Here is a 20,461-nt window from a genome sequence, read left to right as displayed (position 1 = left end):
ACATTGACCATAAGGCTTCAGTATTATATATGCCAATTGTTTCTAAAATGGGTATTTTCCAGAATCTAACCGATAAGCAATGAAGTTACTCTTTTAAGAGAACTGCTGAATCTCAAAAAAACCCAATGCACTGCTTATGGTAGAGCTATACATACCTGATCTGTATCATTCACATACCAGTTCTGCTTGTCTTAGTCAACTTATAAACCAGGTTGCATTATTTTTCAAGGTTTATAGCAATTCACTATTTTATGTATATAAAATTTGATGAATGAAATGGAGGAACCTGTGTGACTTCTGAAGTTATGAATTTGAAACTTCTGAAATCCATTGTCACTTCTCTAGAATTTTTTTACAAACATAAAGGAAAGGTTGCCTGTATCCACTCACTGTGCATATCAGTAAGACAGCTTTGTTTCTGCAGAGTGTGGTTTTGTTACTCTATGTGATATCTGAATTTATAAACTTCTCTCTGCCATCCTGGGGGTGTCTTTGCCATAGAGTTCTTTTTCAATGTCAAGTGGAATTCCTTACTTCTTTTAAAATAGATAAGCAGCAAGTTAACATGCATGTATTACCTGCCCCCATCCCAATCTTGTTCCAGTACAGAGCACAAGCGAACAGCACAATGCTTATTAGTGCAGCAATAAAATGGGCAGGGCAGATTCTAGAATATTCTTGGAAGTCTAAGGAATTTGCGTGCTTACCTACATCTGTGTATCTCTAGAGATCCTGCAGCTCACAAGGAGTTTCATGAGATCTTCCCTGCTCTGCTACTTGACATACCTGAGCTGTTGCTTCCAGCCAACATGGTTGGGCTGACAGACGATCTGCCCAACCTGCTGGACACCACAGGCGGGCCTGGCGTTCCATCCCATTCCTGAGCTTTCCCTGGCTCCCTAGAGGAAGCTGTCCCGTGATGGCCTCCCCTCTCTTTGTTTTCCAGCTTTGGTAGTGGTTCAGTGCTGTGACTTCTGATCTTCAGCTCATCCAGCGGTTCTACAAAATACACAAGTGCACATTTCGTTATAGGGTGTCTGTTTATTACTCACATGATGTAACAATCTTTTGCTCAATATTCCATATATACTAATCATAAATCTTTTAAGGGCAATTTTAGCACGATTTCACTGTCTAGGTGTAAACCCTGTAGTTTATGTAGGTTTTAAGATACTTTTTAGTTATCAAAAACATAAAGCAGAAAATGGATAAAATGTCATTTTTCTGTTACAATTTCTATATGCCAGAAAAATATTTTTGAAAATGGTATCCTACCAAATTATGCTTTTATTAACAGTTTATGGAAACACCTGAATTCTTTTCAGCTGTCATTTTACTGTGAACAAGTTCTTCTTCGGGCACTTTTTAAGGAAGCTCTGTCCTAAGGCAGTATTGTGCAAGCAACATATCTATACCCCTCATAAGGTCTAACAAAAAGCACACAATCCACAGCACTGTCCAGTGTTAATATTTTGGGTGTGCCCAGCACCATAACCTGTGGAATAAAATTTCACTTGGTTGGAAAATCCTTGGAATCAGAAAACGACTTTCGCTTGCAACACCATGAGTCAATATAAGGAGCAATTCAAAACACAATTGAATGATTTTTCAAGTGAAGTAGTGATGTCTGCTTTCTTCATGGCTGGTGATCTTCTGTTCTTTTCTCAAGACCCTCATTTCTTTTCTTGCAGGTTGAGCAATGCATGGAGAAACAATTCATTCCTCATCTTTTCCTTCTGTAGCTGTTAAAAATTCACATGAAAAACTAGATACAGAAGAAACATTAGATTGCTTTCAGTTGTAACAGCTAGTTACTGTGCTAGTCAGATATTCGAAGCTTGTTAAACTGTTTGCCTCCTTTTAGCAAAAAAAGCCCCAAAAGTCCCTCTGAGTTTGGAATTTTAGGCCTCCTATTTAAGCCCAAAGAAATCCTTAGGTTTATAAATCAAACCCCTGATGTACCTTAATTTCTGTATGTCTCTACAGTCTTGGAATTCACATTTGATAGAGATGGGCAATCTTCCCTTGGGACCTATCTTTCTGTGGCTACAGGCGCCATTACAAGATGTAGGAGAGCCAAGCAAAGGAAAATCACCAGAAGCCATTCCCAGGGAACTTACATAGGAACAGCAGTGGCCTGGCTCTGCAGGACTGCCAGAGATGCAACACAAAATTCACCCCAGCAGCCACTTCCTCTCCCAGTTATTCCTATGGCCAGGAACTGGGACTATCGGTTACTCCTCAGATGATACAATTCCAGAAAAAGAATCACATTCAAACCACTTTAATTTGTCTGTGGCTTAAAACCCCCCACATTGTTTACCCTTGATACAGCAAACAGAGGAAGACACCAAATTAGATATCTATATGGTATGGTAGAGACCCCACCTATGCACAACTGTAACAAAATCTCATGTTGTTTTGAGTTCTTCATTCCAGTCTGCAGATGAACTTGATAAGCATAAGCAGCTTGAAGTTTCCTTTATGAAACGTCATACAGGAAACATGTAAAAATATCCAACTGGATATGCAGTGCCATATGTAACCACTAGTGTATTTCATGAACTGCCATCAATCAATAGTGAAAATTAACATTGAGGATATCATACCTGTCAGGATTTACTTACTTTTTTTAATAGACACAGTAGTAATACTCCGCAGAAAACAGTAAAACAACTCCAGTTTAGCAAGTCTCATAAACAGCATTCAGTGATATTTTATATGACAAAAGCCTTCAAAAATCAAACCTCTTCCTTCAACTTTTAGGTCACTTACCTACTGTAATGTACACAAAAAGACACTGCAATGAAAATCCAAACCGTCTTTCCTAGTTGGTAACCTCAGCAGGGTACGAGGTTGAGTAACAGTCTGTACCCATATAACACAACATCTACCTTTTAGGGACCTTTGCTACAAAAACACAGGTCTCTCTGTGACTGCACAGAGAGAGCTGCTAATACAAAGGGCTGTGCACAGAGATGTAGAGCCTAAATTATAAACACATTTGAACCGTTTTCATTATCAACTAAAAAATCTCTTATACTTTTTCTTAGCACTGATCTATCAAAGATCATGATGTACTTTTTCCCATAACAGATACAAACAACCATATCTGATTTTTTTCTTTACACCAGTAACATTCACTTCTTTAAGGGAAAGATTTATATCTTTCCCTTTATCTGGGAAAGGGAAAGATATGAACAAAGTTTTAAAATTCCTTGGAAATGCACACAATCCTCTTTCCCACCAGTACAGGATGCTGTCTAGATTGCAGCTTTTCCTCTCCAGCAAAACAAGAGAAAACCAGAAGAATAGAACACACTTTAGAACAGTCAGAATCGGAGCCTGTAAGTGCCCCACCAACTTAATGCATCAATCAGTAGATTTAACTAACTATGTCATTCAGCTGCTACTGGAAATTCTGTGATTACCTCAGTGAAAACCTTCTCTGCGTGTGCCTCATTGACACTACTTGAACACCACCCCTTGAAATTTCACACACTCATGCAGTCAGCCCTTAGCTGCAGTGGAAACACTCTGCTTGAGTATGGAGTTAAAAAAGATTTATCCACTTCAGTTTACTTAACAGAGAAGCATTTGTACTTGTTGCCTGATACAAATGATTTGTGCATTCTTAGTTCTATTATCGGCTGAATCAAAGTACAGCAGTTCACTGCAACCAGCTGGAAACTATGGAAATAATCAGACTAAATAAAGATTTGGCTTATAGTCTACTCCTTTATAAGGTGTAGAAAATCAGTTTTCATCTGGCTGTCTAGACTTCGTAAATTTACATTCCACTATCCTTTCTTGGAGATTTTCAGTTCTCAGTTTATCTGAAAAGTAATATATCTTAAAAATGAAAAGCAGATTGGATCAGATTACAATGTCATGCAACCCATCCCAGAGCCTGAATCATTATTATTTGGTGATCACTATCAGCAACACTGATACACAGTCAGAAAAACAACATGTCAGTGTTCTGGATAATTTTCTGTGATATTACTTTCTGGCTGACTTGTGAATACATAAAAAAAGAAGAAAAAAAAAACCAAAACCTCACTTTGGGTCAAATATTTTGGGGAGGATTTTAGAATAATTTCAGTTTCCTTAAGAAATGACAATGGGAATCATACTTGAATTCAATTTAAAAATAAATAAATAAATAAATCACTGTGCTAGTTCTTGCTTGACTGGAAGAGTAGCTCAGTTCTAATGTACCCATGACAGCTCCAGAAATTCAGAATGCTCCTCTCCCAGGTCACAGCACATCACTGGGACCTTTTGCTGATCGTCCCAGTCACTTGCATATTTTCATACTGTCAACTACTCCCCGCAGCAAATGCAGCTCCACGGAACAAGCTTAGTGGCACCAATTATTTTGTCTCATCAAAGCACGATCATTGCTCCAGATTTTTGCTCCTGCGGTCGGGCACAAGGCATTGGCAGAAAACAGAACATGCGTGTAGCTGCCAGCTATGGTTACCTATGGGGTGGTGACCTTCTCATTGACTGAAAATCAAACCACTATATTTTAAACAGGGTAATCTTTTCTAAAAGCTACAGAAGGATTTAAGTGGCCACTTTACCCACATTGATCCCATACTGATACATGAAGTCTAACCAGTCATATATTTATTCTGCTAAAAGGTAGCAGTAGCTCCTGCACAGCTTTTTTTATTTATTTTTTATTTGAGAAGTGTGGAAACACAGATGGCATCTAAGCTACCTCATGCTGTTAAAAACCTTAATTTGGAGTTAGGAGATACTGAAGCTCAGTGTTACGCTGGGAGCTCCCTCAATCATATGATGGCCACAGGCAAATCTTTTCACAGTCAAGTGCTGTATTTTGAAAGCTGAAATTATTATGGAAAGCATCTTTATTGTTCAATAATTCGTAAGCCAAAACAGTACATAAAAATGTAAATTTCAAGAAATAATTCAATGCTTTAAATATTTATGGATACAGTTGATTGAACTGCCATAAAAGCGTTCAAATGTTTCAAGCACTTCCAGGTGTCATTGTATTTCAATATTCAAAGATATGCATTTTTCTTATTTATTTCACCTGACTCTCAGGTTTTCCATTTCAAGAATAAGGTGGTGGCTAAATTCTCTTAGACTGAACATATTTTACAAATAATTGACATGTACAATTTCCCCTCTGTGGAAGATTCCCCTAATAGCTGCACACTGGCAAGGCTGGCACCTGAGCTGTGTTAGGGGAAAAATTGTAAATACTAAAGAAAGTGGGAAACAGACTGAGTCAGTCAGCTATAACTTGGACCAAAGCAGACTGAAAAACACAGCTTTGGAAAACATCTTAACTAAAAAGCTATGGTCTGCCGCTCTGCTCTTAAGCACAAATGATTTTCAGGTCCTGGTGGCTTCTTAGTGTAATGCTAAAGTGATAAACAGCAGAACCTTTGTTACAGCTTGGGTTTTTTGAGGGCAGAAAGGAAAGCAATTGAGTTAAGGAACCAAAAATGAGGGTCACTCTCTGCCATCTCTCTCAGCTGTGAGCTGAAATGTATAAGCTAATCATCCATGCATTATTCATTTACTCTTTTTTCTGTGTGTTTGTAATAAACCTAAATAAATAATACATCACTCTAGGCAGAACTTGCATACTGTGCAAATTAAATGGTACTACTCACAGGGTCTAAAATTCAGCATATGCATACAGGTGTAAAGCAAAATAAGTCACTTGGGATGGGGTTTAGATGGGAATCAGGACTCCCTATCTCCTGCAGTCCTGACACGTCAGACCTCACCTTGTACGGCTGCAAGGCAGGTATGGACCTGGTTGAGGAAGCAGGAGGATAGGGCATCCCCAATGGCACACCTGGCCATGAGGAGGGGTGGAGACATGGGATTAGACTGCAGCCAGCGAGTGTGTGAGAAGATCAGAGCTACCAGAGACAGGCTTCAGCTCCTACCCTCTTACATGGGGCAGAGCTGCTGGGCTGGCAGCAGCCCTGCTCAGTGAGCTGGGTCCAACCCTCAGTCCTGACCAGGGGAATGGCCAGGCACAGCTCCACTAGTGTTCCCTATAATACTGCCAGCATGAGAGTAGCATGCGCTCATCTGCTACAGACTGACCACTTCCATGGACACTGGATGTAGAGCAACACTAAGCTCTTGAGGGAATCCCCCAGTTTCTTCTCTCTGCACACCTGGGCTTTTTATTTACCTTTATAACATACATAAAAATCAGAGCTGTCTTTTAATGGCTTTCTTGTTGCATGATGGTTTGTCTGATCTGCACAGCTGTAAATTTATCCCAACCTCTCCCAAACAAAACTAATAGTCTATTAACACTACATGCAAGAAACATGGATAATGCTCAGTGCTTAACCCATTTTTCCCAGAAAATAGTTTATCATACTGCCAGTGAAAGCTGTTTCCTCATCTTTATTAACTATAGTGGTTTGTCTATTCTGAGTTCTTCTGCTTGCTAATTAACCAGAAGTTTGCTTTTCATATCAATTTTTAATACCCCTTTTTTACAGTTAAGTGAGAGTTGCAGCAGCCAGCTTGTTCAATTAAAAGCAGCTCTGACCTAGTTCCATGCAGAATCAATAGAAAGCCTGAAAAAGTCTCACAAACCATCTAACATTTAAGGAGACATGGCTGAAATGTATCTCAGTGTTCACTGAGCACATGTTTGTGTGAGCAGTGTAGGGTTTGTTTTGTTTTATATGGTGGAATACAGTGGAGATCACATCTGCCTGCTACAGAGAGCAAAGGGAGGGAAAAGAGGGACTGCCGAAGAAATGCATTTGTTGGTTTTCTGTGGTTATCCCAAAGTTGCTAAGTCAGCAATCCTGATTAGGAAAACAAGATAGGAAATGAAAAAGTTCACAATGCAATCAACTGAAGGATTAGATTTTTACCAAAAGATCACCCAAAGTTTGAGAATAAGATATTCAATGAAAATTATGAGGGCTATAATCTGGTTGGAAAAAAAAAAAAGACTAGTCTAGACTCAACTAGACTTCTTTAAGTTTCAATAAACTTCAGCTGGCATTATCAGTCACTTAGAAGATGAAGTTGTAAAAATTCTGCATGGTAAGGCATACATTTAACATTGTTTGATGTCCTAGGGTAAGAGAAAAAAACCTCTTGTATACTGACATAAAGGAAAATCTAGTTTTAGTCTTACATAAGGAGATCCATCTGATCCAAGATAATTATATTTTGGCATATATCATAGAATGGATGACAATATAGTACATCCTGTTTCCAACACGGCCATCGTTACTTACTAATGATTTTTTCCAGTCCTGTGCTTGATCATTCAAGTGTGTCTATTCTGCTGCAGATCACCTCACAACCTGATCCTTTGACTGAAAAGGCCACATCTGGAAGATACACACTGTAGAGATGTATTACCAAAGCAAATAAAAAGCAATGTCCTGGGACTCCTACCATCAAAACAAACAGCATTCCTGGAAGGGATGTCCTTTTGGCACTCTATTAATAGGTTTGCTATTTACCTCGGACCAGTCACAACTACATAATTAAGCAGAACACTCTATTCTTTGATATTCACTGCATATTTTTCTTTTCCTTTCAGAGCTGGCAATGTTGCAAGTTGGTGACTCGCGCTTAGGGGAATCTCAGTAGAAGCCTCTGTGTTCCCTCTGTGCACCATCGATTTGAAGAGATGATGGGGCCCACTCTTACTTAACTGCTTTCTTTCCCAACCCTGTTCATTTCACTGAACGCTCATTCTGTTATTTGGGTTCATAAATATACAGCCTTCATGTTTGGATGAAGAAATGATGGTTTAAGGGGCACTGTGCTTGTCCTAGCACAGTATGGCAAGAAATCAGAAGGCAAGGGTGAGCCAAAAAAGCTAAAATATATAGACACTTGAAGAAAAATGTTTTTGTAGAAAGTTCATGACCTAAAGTTTCAAAGCTTCACTTCAAAAATATCAATGTTCATAGAAGTGCTGACTATATTAAACCTGTCAACATTTTTTTGGTCAAAAAAACCCCCAGCCTTTGAACTATATCAGCAGTTTGAATGCAGGGGTTTTCCATTGTTTTACCACTTTCATTTCTTCCAAAGTGTGTGCCTTCATCCAGATTCAGTAGTAGATAAGAATCTGTGGTTACTCTGAAAAATGAAGAAATATAGGGACACTGGTTGTGAAAACTGGGAAGAGAAATCCTCATTTTCCTATATTTATATTAAAAAATCAATTAGAAAGTTGGAGTGAAATTAAAATTTTTACTTTTTTATTTTAACTACCTTTATGAAAAACATTTTAGTTAATGCTTTCCTCTTTAATGACTCCATTAATAAATAAACAAGTGTTCCATTTGTACAGCTGTCCTTTTACCACAATACCTTACCAGTAAAAGGGAATCCTGAAATTGTCTTAACATTGGCCCTACCTCAATTTTGTTCTGTTTTACAAAGCCAGGCACAAGCTCACAGGCCTTTCTATGCAGCCTCTGTGCCAAGCTGGGACTGGGTCCCAGGCACTATTTGCTCTGCAAGTTAGTGCTTAAGGTTTCTCCTGATTACAGAACGAAACCTGTATGTATGTCATACTGTCTTTCTATGTCTTTTAACAGAGTCAATCATTTTAGGCCTTCCCCACTTTCTTACTACAGGTTTCATTTTATGAACTGGTTTTACTCTTGCTAGCTAAGCAACTGTTAAGCCATGACAGCACAGACTTCAGATCCTGAGGAAATAAGTAGAATTGCAGATGGCCTCATACAGCTATGGCCAATGCCCGTGCCTGTAAGACGTTAGCATTACTGCTCTTACAAACGTGCAGAGCAGCTAGCATGGCTGGCACAAGTGTCTCTGTGTGTGTTACAGCACATATAAATTAAACATAAATTACACAAACACTGCCCAAGCAGTAAAATAGCTATATATTTCCTGGAAGAAGGTACTTTTTGAGTTATGAATTGAAGTCACACACAAAAATACTGTAATTTCCATCTCCAGCAAAATTAAACACGAAGCTTCTCTTTTTCAGATGAGCAGTCAGAAGAACAATAGTTCCCCTTACTCATTCTTAAATGCCAGATAAAGTGCTAATTGCATGTTACTGTTTTAACAAAAAAATAATTATTAGGGATGGATAATTCTGTTCAGAGGAGTAAAAGTAACCTGAACCTTCACACTGAATTGAATGTAAATGAACCTGATTTTTTAATATGAATTATTATCCTGACAATTATTTCCTCAATGTTCCTGTAATTCTCACCTTACCTATACCTGGATGTTTGTACATCCCTACAATTTCATGGTTCAATACTTGAAACAGTATTACATGTATAACCCAAATACAGCTATTTCTTACTCTGATTTCTCCTGTTACCGTTAAGACTCCTGAAAGGTCCAGAGAAAACTTAAGGAGTAGCGTATCTACCTTTTCTGAGTTAAGAGTCCAAAACTTTTTGTCAGAATATTATGGGTAGGTTAGATAACGCACTGAAAAAGTGTGTAGCATATTATGTGGCCCATCCATTCCTTTTTCTTAGTCTTGATATTATTCACAGCTACATTCTGGATACTTAAACGCCTTGGTTTGCAGAGTGGTTTTGAAAGGAACAGCAAACTAAGACAAGGAGAGGACCCCTCTTGCCATCATTTATGATGGAATCCCCTGAAGTATATCTTATCTTACACTTCAAGGACCTTTGGATTGGGCCTTTAATGACAGAGTTTAGGAATTGAGTTCGCTCTGCCAGGAATCAAGTCAGACATGCCAGAAAAAAATGTATTTCTTAAAAATGGATATTTATAAACCACTCGGCTCAAGAAATTGTCAGTCTTTTTTACACAGATCAGTAAGGTAAAAGCATTTTAAGAAATATCAAGAGGAGAAATAGAAGTCGGAAGTATTGGAGAATTTTAGAACTGAAGGAAGAAACCTTGTTCTTTCCTTTGTTTCTCCCAAAATTGCCACCATCTTCTCTTAACTTCACATAACTTCTACAGCTAGAGCTGTGTCACTGTAAGTACAGATAAGGTATTTAATTAAACTCCATCTTCTATAATGCAATGACAGCAACTCAGAAGATCATAAAACCAGGTTTCAGATCTTAAGCTGGCATGCAAAAGACTTGAGCAGCTCCTCTGGCTGCGATGTAGATGTTCCAGTTTCTGGGGGAAAAAAAGAAATAGCAGATTTTTGTTTGCAAAACTGTTTTATCACTCATGATAAATTTTGGGCAAACTGGTATGTTCTGCTCTCTTTGAAACATGCACAGTATTTTGCCTTTCTAAAGTGCACAGTCCTTGTCTTGGTGGTGTGGTCTCGGGGCCTTTGGTTATTCCTGCTAAGCAACACTGTGATCTTCTTCCGTGATTTAGTTTAAGCAAATAGACTTAAGTGCTATCTCTATACACTTCCTGTGGAACATATCAAATCTGGTTCAAAATGCTTTATGAATGTCGTGCTTCCTAAAAACAAACAATAAATGTAGGCCTTGCCACTAATGGTCTCTAGTTTTACTCTTATGATTTAACAAACAAAAATGCACTTGAACCCTAACACAAAGAAAACCTGATTCTTAACTTGGGAAAAAATGCAATTCAGGGTCCAGTGCTTGGTTATCAAGATGAGTTCTGAAAGATCTAGCAGCTGCCTTGAGAAAGGAGCCCTGTACTGCCAAAGCCAAAGGCAGGAGAATTACCTGGTCCCGCCCTGAAAGTCATTGCTTCAGGCAGCTAGCCAATCCAACCAACCAAAAGGTGCACCCCAGCCATGGTTTTGATCTGAACTCTCACGAACTTGCTTTCTTCCTTTCATAAAGCTAACATGCATGGGTATCTTTCGTATCTGAACTGCAATTCCTACTTAAAACTGCTAACTCTCCAGTTGCTGCAACACACAATATGGTTTCAGTAAGATTACCAAAGTCCTATAAACCAAAGCAGACACCTCACGTTTCCTCCAACAAGAGGCTCTATATTATTTTCAAATAAATTATCTCCAACTGATACCAGGTTAGAGATGATCAGACAATCCCCTAACTGCTCTATAGGATATAAAGTTTTAAAGTGTCTGTGTTCAATACAACCATTCACTGTTCTAGCAGCCAGAAGTAAAGCTCTGTTTCAAATATAGAAGTGTCAGGGAGGAGGACACTGATGAGAGTGTGTGGTTGGGACAGCCACACACCCTGGGTGCCACAGCTGCCACCCTCATGGCATGTTCCTTCAAATGCTTGGCACCCCCAGCCTGGCCAGCTTCATTTAACGCAGCTGCTCCAACTTCCTGAGTAGAGGCTACATAAATAAACCTGCACCATTCCTTTAAATTGAAGTAGTTTGATTCCTATTGTCTATCTTTTTTTTTTTCTTTAGTGCTTTCACAAAAGGAGGACCCTGATGCCCTACCCTGGGTATCACCTTCCCTAAAAAACACAGTGAGAAATTTTTAGAAATTGTATTTACCAGTTTCATGCAAGGTAATATATGCTTATGGAAAACATCACCAGATTAAGTATTTCTTACCATCATTACTGAGCACCCATAAATTGGTCATAAATTGTGTGATCCTGTTTGAAACAAAAAGATAATAAACTCTCTGATTTACCATCCTGCTGTATGACTACACCATTTTGAATACAAGCTGTTCTAGTCACAAAGGACACATTTGTTTTCTTGAAGCCAGAGACACAGATGGTGTAAACTGGAGTAGCTCTCCTGATTTCAAATAAAAAGCAGTGATTTATAAGTACTGAGGATTTGGCCTAAAGGTCAAGATATTTCGCTGGCTTAGAAAGCTCTGTTGGGGGGAGAAAAAAAAAAAATCAATGCCACTTAAAACTCAGAACCTACTATCATTATCCACATCCTGAGGTGCAGCACGTGTTACATATTCACAACACATTGAAATAGGTGCTGGTAAATCAATTTAAGGCATTTTTTTCCTCTTAGTTTTAACAACTTTCAGACAACTCACATCTTCCTGTACATTAAACCTGAAGAGAAAAATGTCTTTTTCAATCTGTTACCTGAAACCACTTTATACTTGAAATCTAACAAAAAGCAAATACCTTTTTCTCCATTAATTTCTCTTCTTTGCTCATTACGAGTTTATTTTTTCTTAAAAAAAGGAAACATTTATTAAATTGCTAACCAGAAGTTCTATCAAGCAGTCAAGCCATATAAACAGAAGGAATAAATAAATCCATATACATCAATCTGAAACAGCAGCTGTTTCCAGAAGAACCTGAGCAATTATTTATGAAATTATGTCTTCTTCAATGCTTCTGTATACAGTCACAATCCCAGGAGGACCTGATTTTCTGATGAGCTTAAATTGCAAAATTAGAAGAGGAGACAATGTCATGGTATCAATTAGCAAAACCACTGCAAATCATCTCAAAACGTGTGTTTTCTATTTTAATAGAAATGTAAGAAAGACATTTCTTCATCTTAAAAATGGAGGGGACATTCCCACCCATTAGTAAGTTGAACGACTTTAAAATAGACATACTTGCTTTTGTGTGAAAGCAGCAAGACAACAAATGACATCGTGTGCATTTCAATAAGGAACAGATACCAACTGATTTATCCATTCGAAACAAGTTCTCAAACCTGGCATTATCCATGGTGCTGAGAAAGAACTGTATTACTGACATGCAATGCAAAATGGGGCAGTGATGGCCTAGCTACAGCAGGGGATTAGCACCCAGGGATGTGCAGGCTGCCACTGAGCTGCTGTGCATGCTTTCACACATTTCTTCTTTGTACCTTTGCTACTCAGCTCCTTCCTTCCCACTTGGAGGTTTCCTGCCTTTCGCGTGCTTAGCTGAATAACCTTACTGTCATGTTATGACTTTCCTTTCCAGTTATTTGCTGTGATTGTTAATTGTGGAGCACATCAGCTTCAGAAAGAGGCTCCCGCTGGCCAGACTAGCTGCTCTAGATCAAAATACTTAGTCCAGTGCCCACCTCTTTTCACTAGGGGATCTAAGGATTACTGGTGAAGGACAACAACAGGTATGGCTGAAACAGCTCTCAAGACCACTCAACTGCAAAATGAATCTTGGTTTCCCCCAAAAGCATGGTTCCTTAAGGATGCTGACCACATCTGGTCATGCCCACGTCTACACTTCAGTCATTTTCAGTTCTGTCTCTCAACATCGTGCACTCACCCCAACAGGCACATCCCTTAGTGAAGGGCAGAGTTTGAGAGCCCTAACTGACACCAGCAGACCAGACAGCTCATGACCTTTGTGCGTGCAGGTGTACACAGCTCTTGCCCTGAATACGCACTCACAAGTGAACACTGGAAGAAAGTGCTTCTGATGCGGCAACTCCTTAGCTTGTTTCTATCATGACAGATAGCAATTGACGGGCAAGGACAGAGCCTTCAGGCTTTAACTAAATGCAATTAACTGTGGTAAGACCATATCCTTCCAGTAATGAACGAGTGTCATTCTCTTCAAAGCTGGTGTTCTTTTACCCTCTATGATTCCATGATTCTATTCCTTTTCCTCTGGCACTTCCCCCTGCTCCCTCCTCTAAGTCTTTTCTTTCAGATCTACTTCCAGGTCTGTCAAACAAGATGTGACTGCTGTGATCACCTCGTCTAATCTCATACATATCATGGGTCATCAGACTAGAAAAGCTAACTTCTAGTGAAACAGCTGCTTCACCTGTGGTGGAGAAGCCAATACACCTCCGGCTCAAAGGTTCAGGAGTAACTTCAGTAATAGAGTATTGTTTCTGTAACACTGTAGCTGTCCATTAGACTAAACATAGCAGTGATATTGCATGCAATCAATTGCTACAATGCAGAGAAGGGATGGAAAATTAGGTGACATCCCTTTATATAAAACTACAGAAAATATATTAACCTAGTGGTTAGAAATAACACAGGCTTCCAAATTTCAGCCTCTGATACTGACTCTCAGCTATGCAGTAGTTGAGCAATGGTATGTAGAAAGTAGCTGTAATACTTTTAATGGCCGGCCTAGTCTTGACAACAAGCCCTTCCTCTTCAGAATACCAGAGGCTGAGCAGGTATCCAAATGAGGAGGTATGCACAGTTCAATGGCATACCAAGTCCACCTTCCTTAGGCCAGCATCTTTCATCCTAACTCTATTAGAAATACATAAGCTGAAATCCTGCCCTATGTCCCTCATTCTGCATTTAATGCACAGGGGTGAAGGTTAAACAACCGAAGAGACCTACGTGGGATGAATTTGCACTTGCCTCATTTTTCAAACTCTCTTTTCCAACATACAGTTCTATCTAACAGGGAATCCAAAGCTACTTTCTAGCCCCTTGGAAAGCAACAGCACTATAAAAAAAAAAGTAAAAACTTCCACTCTTAACTCCATGATTTCTTCATGGGAGGGTCTCAGCTGCCTGAAATCAGCAAGAGCTCCTTTTTAACAAGTCGAGCCACTTATGAGCCCCTCCCAACACTATATGACAGCTTATAATAACATATTTTAGATTCCTAATGCAGTGGGTACCAGCCAGGAACAGGAAATGTTAATAATTATCCCAATTTTCAATCACTTTAACTACATTTTCACAGTAACACGTTCACAAATTTCCTCCCTACGTGTGACTAGAAGCTCGAGTGAAACTCTCTTTGGCAAAAACCAAAGCAGCTACGAAGCCCTGCAGAGCAGCCAAGGAAAAGAGCAATGAGCTGCTGTGCATTGCATGTCCTGATCTCACACCTCGTGCACAGAGTCAGAGCACACAGCACAGGTAACTACTACGTTGTGCAGTTCATTAGGATTAATAATTGCAGTACTTGCTCAAAACAGGCATGAAATTCCCAGGAAAATATAAGGAAACTGAAGCCTTAACAAATGGAAACAACCAATACACAAACAGAAAGGGCTGGTCCTGCCAAAGGTTTGCAGGACCATTTCACTCATTAAAAATGTACTGCCTTCAAGTGAGTGTGGTTCAGATGCACACCAGCAGCTTCTGTTTTGCTTTTTAGGATGTGGGTATGCCCACTGGCACATGACTATAGTTCTATATTTTCACAGAGTACAACATGTTTCTATGGTGAAGAAAAGATAGAGGGAACAAATACAGCTCCAGAAAACCTGAAGACCATTTCCTCCCTTTCTTCCTCCACAATTACCTCTTTACTGAAGGACATGGGTAACACAGACACCCAGTGCATATGCTAAAAGCAAAGGGAATGTGTCATTCAGCACAGATGGATCAACTGGTCATACTTAAACACTTTCCAACTGTATAAGAAAAGGACACACTGCAGCAGCCCAAGGACACCAGACAGTGCTGGCACCTTTACACAGTTCCCCTCTAGCCTCTGAGGACTGACGTTATATTTCACAGGAGTCTGCCAACTGTTAGGGCACACTACCATGTTATCCTACACAAAACCAGGAAGGGTTAAAGAACAGGCAATGCCAATTAATAACATCTATCTTTTCCATTTTTCATGCTCTACATCTTTCTTCAGTTTTCCATAAGGGTTCTCTACACCTTCCTGTGTTTCTTTGTGCTCATATTCCACCATTATTTTAATTCTTGATTTGGCCTTACAATTTATTTTTCTTTGTTCTTTTCTCCCCACTTCCATAATTGTGCTATAACGCATATTTAAGATGCTAGAAGCACATAGAGGATTTTTAGAAGAACCCAGCACAGTAAGTGAGGTGCTTATAAAATCCAGATACACACATCACAGCTGCAGCCAGTGGGCACTGAGTGCATTCAGCAACATGTCTGGGGCTTCAACAGAACTCATATCCTCAGAAATTGTGCCCCTGAGGTGATGGTCTCCTTAGAATCATTGTTTTATCCCAATTTGCCATTCATGCAATTCCAGTGAACTCTACAGGAATAAAATGGAGGAGGAAAAAAAAAAAAAAAAAAGCATAAGAATAAAGAAAATAGTAAAGAAAGGCTACAAAGGATGGCTTTGCTTGTTTATTAAAGCTGTTGACAGGAAATCAGGTTTGTGCAGTCCCCCTACTCACAAATAAACCTATTCAAAAATGCCACAAATTAAAAGACAGCAGACAGCAAATGCATTCTGAGTATGGACTCAGATGACAAATTTCCACAAAGTCAGTTGCAGTAATAACAACAAAGATGGGAGAGAATTTTTTCTGTAACTGCTGCAATATTTTCTAAATACACTCAGATGAATATAAAACGTAGTACTGTGAAATTTTTTTCTTACTAGCATATGGCAGTGAGAGCTTCAGACAAGTCACAGAGGGCTGGGCTTGGAGGATTCAATGAGAAAGTTGCTTGAGATGTGCTCAGAATGATTTTATATTTTAGAAGCCAATATTCTTAATTTCCCAGCATGATTTCATAAGAGTCATAGAAATATTTTTTTTTTGGTGTTTATTATCCTCTAGATTCTGGAAACCTTTCTGCATGCTGAAAGCAAATTACCCTGAAGTGACAACTATAAAACCACGGCAGTCCCAGTTAGTCCTATGCTAAGCGTTTGCTCTCCCATAGCTTAAAAAAATAATCAAGAACTGTATGAGTGCCTTAGGCTTCCAGCACAATTTGCAGGAGGAAGATTTCCCTAACAGATCGTATGATTAGTCCAGTCTACATTATCTATCACTATGTATAATCACAGCATGTAAATGCAACAGTTCGGTCAGATTTTACATTCAAATCCCACAGTTCAGATTCTTCATGGTGGATCGTTTTAATGCAGAATTGCAAGACATAAAATGCTAGACTTGTGTGTGTTTTCTGTAATGAGTATCTTCTTCCCCTGTAACACGTGAACGCAAACCTGGTTTTGTGTTCAAACTGGCTCAGTGCAGTAATCCCACAGGATTAAGTCATACTGTAAATACCAGACAAATTACAATCGGATTAGATGGGCAGTCTGTTCATTTACTCAACACAGCTGCACTCCAGAGTCTTTTCACCACTGGTGTCTATTTGTAACATAAATGTTTTGTCCTTAAACTAAACAAATGCAGTTTCTATTTCATATGTCTCATTTTACCATTTGTGACCAATAAGGAGCACATTTCTAATTCCTAAGGAGCCAGCAGAATGCTCCTCGAGAGGACAATTTTTGGTACAGATCTGCAGGGCAAGATTTATTTTAAATTTATCAGTGAAAAGTCCCTTGGAAGGTCTGCATTCAGTTTTAGCCAAGTGGAATAGAGAAAATATCTTTCTGGAGGTAGGTATGAGACAGCTGCACAGATTTGATGCAATTTCCCAGGACTTGCCACATTCGCTGCAGGAATTTCTGTAAGTTCCAAACTTGGTACTTCTGCCTACACTGGTGAGCATAAAACAGTCCCATTTATGAAGCTCACCAGATAGATCTGGTGTAACATGGGGTTTACAAGAGAGTTCTGCTCACTTATAAGAAGCATGTTTAATAATGTTCAATATGTCTGCACTTCGCCCAAATCTCCCCCTACCACTTCACTGCAATGATTTATAAATGTCACATCACATCCCTCATAACTGTTCCCAGTTACAAGGATCATCTTGCCTTTTAGGTACAAACTTGATTCCATCCAGCACACAAATCAGGCGTTACTGTATTTGTATTACTGTAAAAGCCCCCACAAGCGTGCCCCAAAGTGATGTGACCACACTGCGATGAGTAATATAAAAGAGCAGAACAAACACAACCAGAAAGGCAGTGCAGAATTCACTTCCCTTCTGTAGTGATACGGTAGCCTGGAAACCAGAACACCTTCCTTTATCAGGTATAAACCAGCGTAGTTTATCACCTCGTATTTAATATGTTACAGCTGCCAAACAGGTATAATATAGCACTTACACTAACATAAGTTCAGCTGTTCTCCAAAGACAGCTTTTCCATTAGGCAGCTGTCAAGAATTCAAAGTCATAAACTGACTTTACTGAAGTTGGAGAGAAAGTGTCCTGAGCCCACTTTGCACTCTGACAAAAGGTGTTAGAGCTGCCTTCCACTGCAATACTTATCTTTGGCACCACTGAATGGGAAGGTTTTTGCAACAGAAATACTGGTGCCAGGCTCTGCTTTCACTCACACCTGTGACTCCTGCTGATTCCATTAGGAGTTTCCACAGTTCACTAACTCAGAAATAGGTGTACATTGTGTAAACCTGAATGCACGTGGGACAATGGTTTTATGATACAGCACATGAAAAGTCAATATTGGCTTAAGGATTTCCTGCACAACTTCCTGCCGTGCTTTTCTCTGAGTGTGGGTAATGTGTTATAGGTCATGTTGGTTTTCAGATCAATTTACGGTATGGCCTTCCCAAGCAGTCACTCTGTCACAGCTGAAAGTGATGCTCTGTGACACAGTACGGAAGGAGACAGCGGGAAGGAGAGACTGGTTTAAGGTGGTACCTCTGGTTGCCATCATACACATCATGATCACTGGCCAAGTTAAGGGCAATCAATGGATCTTTGCCAAGAATCAACTACCATTTGGCTATTTTGCTACAAGCTGCTCGGACCATTACTGTGTCTTAGCATCCATCAGGAAAGGAAGGACATGTGACATGGCTGGAAGATCCCAACTCACACAGGACCCTTAAAACTGTGGAAAAGTTAATGAAAACTGACTCTTTTTGCAAGACCAAGCCATGAATTGTACTTCTGTAGTGCAGTATGCACACTCAAAAGTCTTAAAAATACAACAGTATGAAAACTAAAACAATTTTACCAATAATCACTTTTCTTCCTGTTAGAAGATATTTATACAAGGAATTCAGACTTCCAAGGCATTTTATTTTTGCAACAGTTTGATTTAGTAAAATATAGTGAGTTATTATTATAGAAGGAAGAAAAAGGAAAAATTACATCAAGAACTTACTTTCTGCGGGTTCCTTAGATCTTCTGCCACTGGAGGACTTCCTCAGGAGACTTCGTCCTGAGGTAAAGAGGCTGGTTAGTTCCTCCAGAGGACTGGTGGGTGTCCGAGAACGAGAACCACTCTGAGATGATGACCCGTAGGTACTGACCGAGGCATTTACCATCTTTCCTCCTTCTTGCAATGTGTTTCTGGCTGTAGAATGAGGCACTGATGGAGAGCTTCTTGAGAGACTTCCTGAATGTACAGAGTCATAAGGTGGAGGTCTTTTGAGGCTTAAGGGGGTAAGAGACCTACCCATACTGACAGGAGAAGGTGAGGCAGAGTGACTTTTAGGATAACCATGTGGAGACTGTGTTCTGTATAAGGTAGAAGGATGAGGAGGTGAGGAGGTGTGCCCAGGGGTGCTAGTTCCATGAGATACTGTCTGGTCTTTCTCCAGTTTTTGATGGCCTGGTGTATGAGATGGCAGTGAAGATGGAGAAGCTCCAGCTTGTTGTTTGATGTAAGACACATTTTCTAAAACAGGAAGTTTTGTGACCTCTAGTGGAGTCAGAGGAGACTCGTCAGAATTTGGGGAACACTGCACTGGTGCTGGTGGGAACACCAGCAGTGGAGGTCTGTGAGAAAGCAGATTTGGAAATGGTGGTGGTATATCACAAAGCAAGCCCTTGGGAGTAGATGGCACTGAAGACTTGGTGAAATCTAGGTCAGGCACTGTGGGAGTAGCACACTGAGAAGAACAAGTGTGATGATCATATTCACATTGACATTTTGAATCTTGGCCTACATCATCAAATATAGGGTATTTCATCTCCTCATAGACTGCTTCGCTTTGGTCATCCTCATCTTTTTTGAAGTCTCTGAGAATATTCCCAACCATTTCAATATAAACAGGCTCTTCTTCCTCTGTGTCTGGGGCAGGAGTGCTGACCTGCGATAAAGAGGCATCCCTAGTAAGTGTTGTCTTCATAGGGCCATGCTTTTTGATATACGTTTCATCAAAAGATGTGCTTAACTGAGTGTTTGGATTTCGTTTCGGCTTAGGAGGTGGAATCTTCTTTGTGTATTCATCACTGTGAGGTCTTGGTTTGGCTGACACTGAAAACAGAGCACAACACAGATTTATCAGAAGTATGCAACACGCTCTGTCAACCACAGGATCTTTATTACAGTGCCGTAATTCTAGAGTGGATTTCCTGGGAGCAGTCTGTTGCTGGTTCTCTCTGGTATGATACCACCAGAACACTACAAAAATAACACCCTGTTCAAAACTCCTCATCTTCCCCCAGAGTGCTCTGATGCTCCAGTAGTAAGTAGCTAGTGAGCACTTCCTTTCCTCAGAGACATCTGTTCTTTCCCAAACTCTTTGGACAAGGGACTTTCCATGCTTAAATATTATGCTTTTCAAATATCACTGTGGGATTTTAAAGTCCCATAGAGTTGCCAAAGACATAAAACTAAGTATTTAAATGAACTTCTTATGGCTGCAAGGGAACAGTTAAGATCCTGGACATTCATACTGGAATGACACTGATGTAATTCTGCAGTGACACAGAGATGAATCAAGACCTTTTTATTTATAGCAACTTCTGGCACAAAGCACAACAATTCTTTCAGCACTAGCTGAGAAAGAACACACATAAAAATACTGTAAAATTTGC

The 20,461-nt window shown here is 39.6% G+C and overlaps 1 protein-coding gene across 1 annotated transcript in view; it reads right to left on the bottom strand.

Annotated features, from left to right (window-relative positions):
- Positions 1 to 786: 786 nt before the first annotated feature.
- The window catches only part of NYAP2 (neuronal tyrosine-phosphorylated phosphoinositide-3-kinase adaptor 2), a gene marked incomplete at both ends in the record, with an annotated part of 46,292 nt that continues 26,617 nt past the window's right edge, over positions 787 to 20,461 (bottom strand). The window contains 2 exons of the mRNA XM_010012146.1: positions 787 to 999; positions 18,801 to 19,898. Coding sequence (XP_010010448.1) covers positions 787 to 999; positions 18,801 to 19,898 — 1,311 coding nt within the window. The remainder of the gene's footprint in view (positions 1,000 to 18,800; positions 19,899 to 20,461) is intronic.

Source organism: Nestor notabilis, unplaced genomic scaffold (assembly GCF_000696875.1).
Source record: "Nestor notabilis isolate BGI_N333 unplaced genomic scaffold, ASM69687v1 scaffold15933, whole genome shotgun sequence".
Taxonomy (NCBI): domain Eukaryota; kingdom Metazoa; phylum Chordata; class Aves; order Psittaciformes; family Psittacidae; genus Nestor; species Nestor notabilis.
This window is presented reverse-complemented; position numbering and strand designations above follow the sequence as displayed.